The following is a 1,269-nucleotide window of genomic DNA, read 5'->3' as shown; positions in this document are numbered from 1 at the left end:
CCAAAACTTTTTTACTTCTGCACATTCTATCCACATATGGCTATAATATGCCTCTTGGTCTCCACAGTGCCAGCATTTAGAACTAAGTCCTTTTATCATATATGCTGGTTGTTTTGGTGTTCTATGCCATTTTAATATCACTTTTCTTTCTAACTCCACATATTTTTCAATCTTTATATTTTTCCAACTGTCTATTAATTTTTCAGCATTACCAGTGTCTAGAAATCCTTCCTTCTCCCATTTTTGTTTCAATGTTCTTATCATGAATTCCTTATCATCTACCATATGTTTGTATATATGCCCCAGAATCCACTACTGGCTTCCTTGGCTGCCGCTGAATCCAGTGATTCAGTGAATGAACCAATCAGGCCCCTTTCAGCCATCCTTTCATAATAACAGACAAAATAATTTCTGAAGCATAGGGAGTAGAGATGCACAGTGAACAATTTCTCACAGTTATTAGTGTGAAAATGATACCTTGCCCAGGAGATCCTTCAGGGCCTGTTTGACATCTTTGTTCCTGAGAGTGTAGATATATGGATTGGACATTGGGGTGATGACAGTGTACATGACAGCAAAAATAGTCCCTCGGTGGGAAGAATAAATGGATGTGGGAAGAAAGTAAACTCCAATGACTGCCCCATAGAAGAGTACCACCATGGTGAGATGGGAGCTACAGGTGGAGAAAGCCTTCCGCCTCCCCGTGGAAGAGAACTTCAACACAGCTGCCACGATGCGGACATAGGTGACAACAATGAAGACAAAGGGCCCAATGATGACAGGAACACCCTCAAAGAAGATGGTGGTTTCATTAATGCTGGTGTCAGAGCAGGAGAGCTGGAGCAAGGGTTGATGGTCACAGAAGAAATGGGATAGGCGGTTGTCCCCATGGAAACTTAGACGCAGGAGAAGGCCAGCATGGAGCATGGAGTGGAGGGTGGAAACCATCCAGCACCCAGCCACCAAATGTCCACAGACCTTCTGGTTCATCACTGTGGCATAGTGGAGTGGGTTGCAAATGGCAACATAGCGATCCAGAGCCATGACACTCACCATGAGGATGTCTGTGACACCAAACACATAGAAGAAGAAGAACTGAGCCATGCAGGAATAGAACGGGATCGTCTTGGAAGAGGAGAGGATGTGAACCAGCATCTGCGGCACCGTGACTGTGAGGAAACCCACATCCACCACAGAAAGGCTACGCAGCAAGAAATACATTGGCGTCTGAAGCTGTGAATTCACAGAAATCAGAATGAACATCATGAT

At 44.4% G+C, this 1,269-nt stretch overlaps 1 protein-coding gene across 1 annotated transcript; it reads right to left on the bottom strand.

Annotated features, from left to right (window-relative positions):
• Nucleotides 1–477: 477 nt before the first annotated feature.
• LOC125424950 (olfactory receptor 1B1-like) lies at nucleotides 478–1,263 on the bottom strand (the record flags this gene model as incomplete). Its single annotated transcript, XM_048482388.1, has 1 exon — nucleotides 478–1,263. A coding segment is annotated over exon 1 (786 nt), but the record flags the coding sequence as incomplete, so codon positions are not given.
• Between the last annotated feature and the right edge of the window lie 6 nt (nucleotides 1,264–1,269).

The sequence above is a fragment of the Sphaerodactylus townsendi genome, unplaced genomic scaffold (assembly GCF_021028975.2).
Source record: "Sphaerodactylus townsendi isolate TG3544 unplaced genomic scaffold, MPM_Stown_v2.3 scaffold_1579, whole genome shotgun sequence".
Lineage (NCBI taxonomy): Eukaryota > Metazoa > Chordata > Lepidosauria > Squamata > Sphaerodactylidae > Sphaerodactylus > Sphaerodactylus townsendi.
The sequence above is the reverse complement of the archived record's forward strand: the minus strand, read 5'-3'. Positions and strand labels throughout refer to the sequence as shown.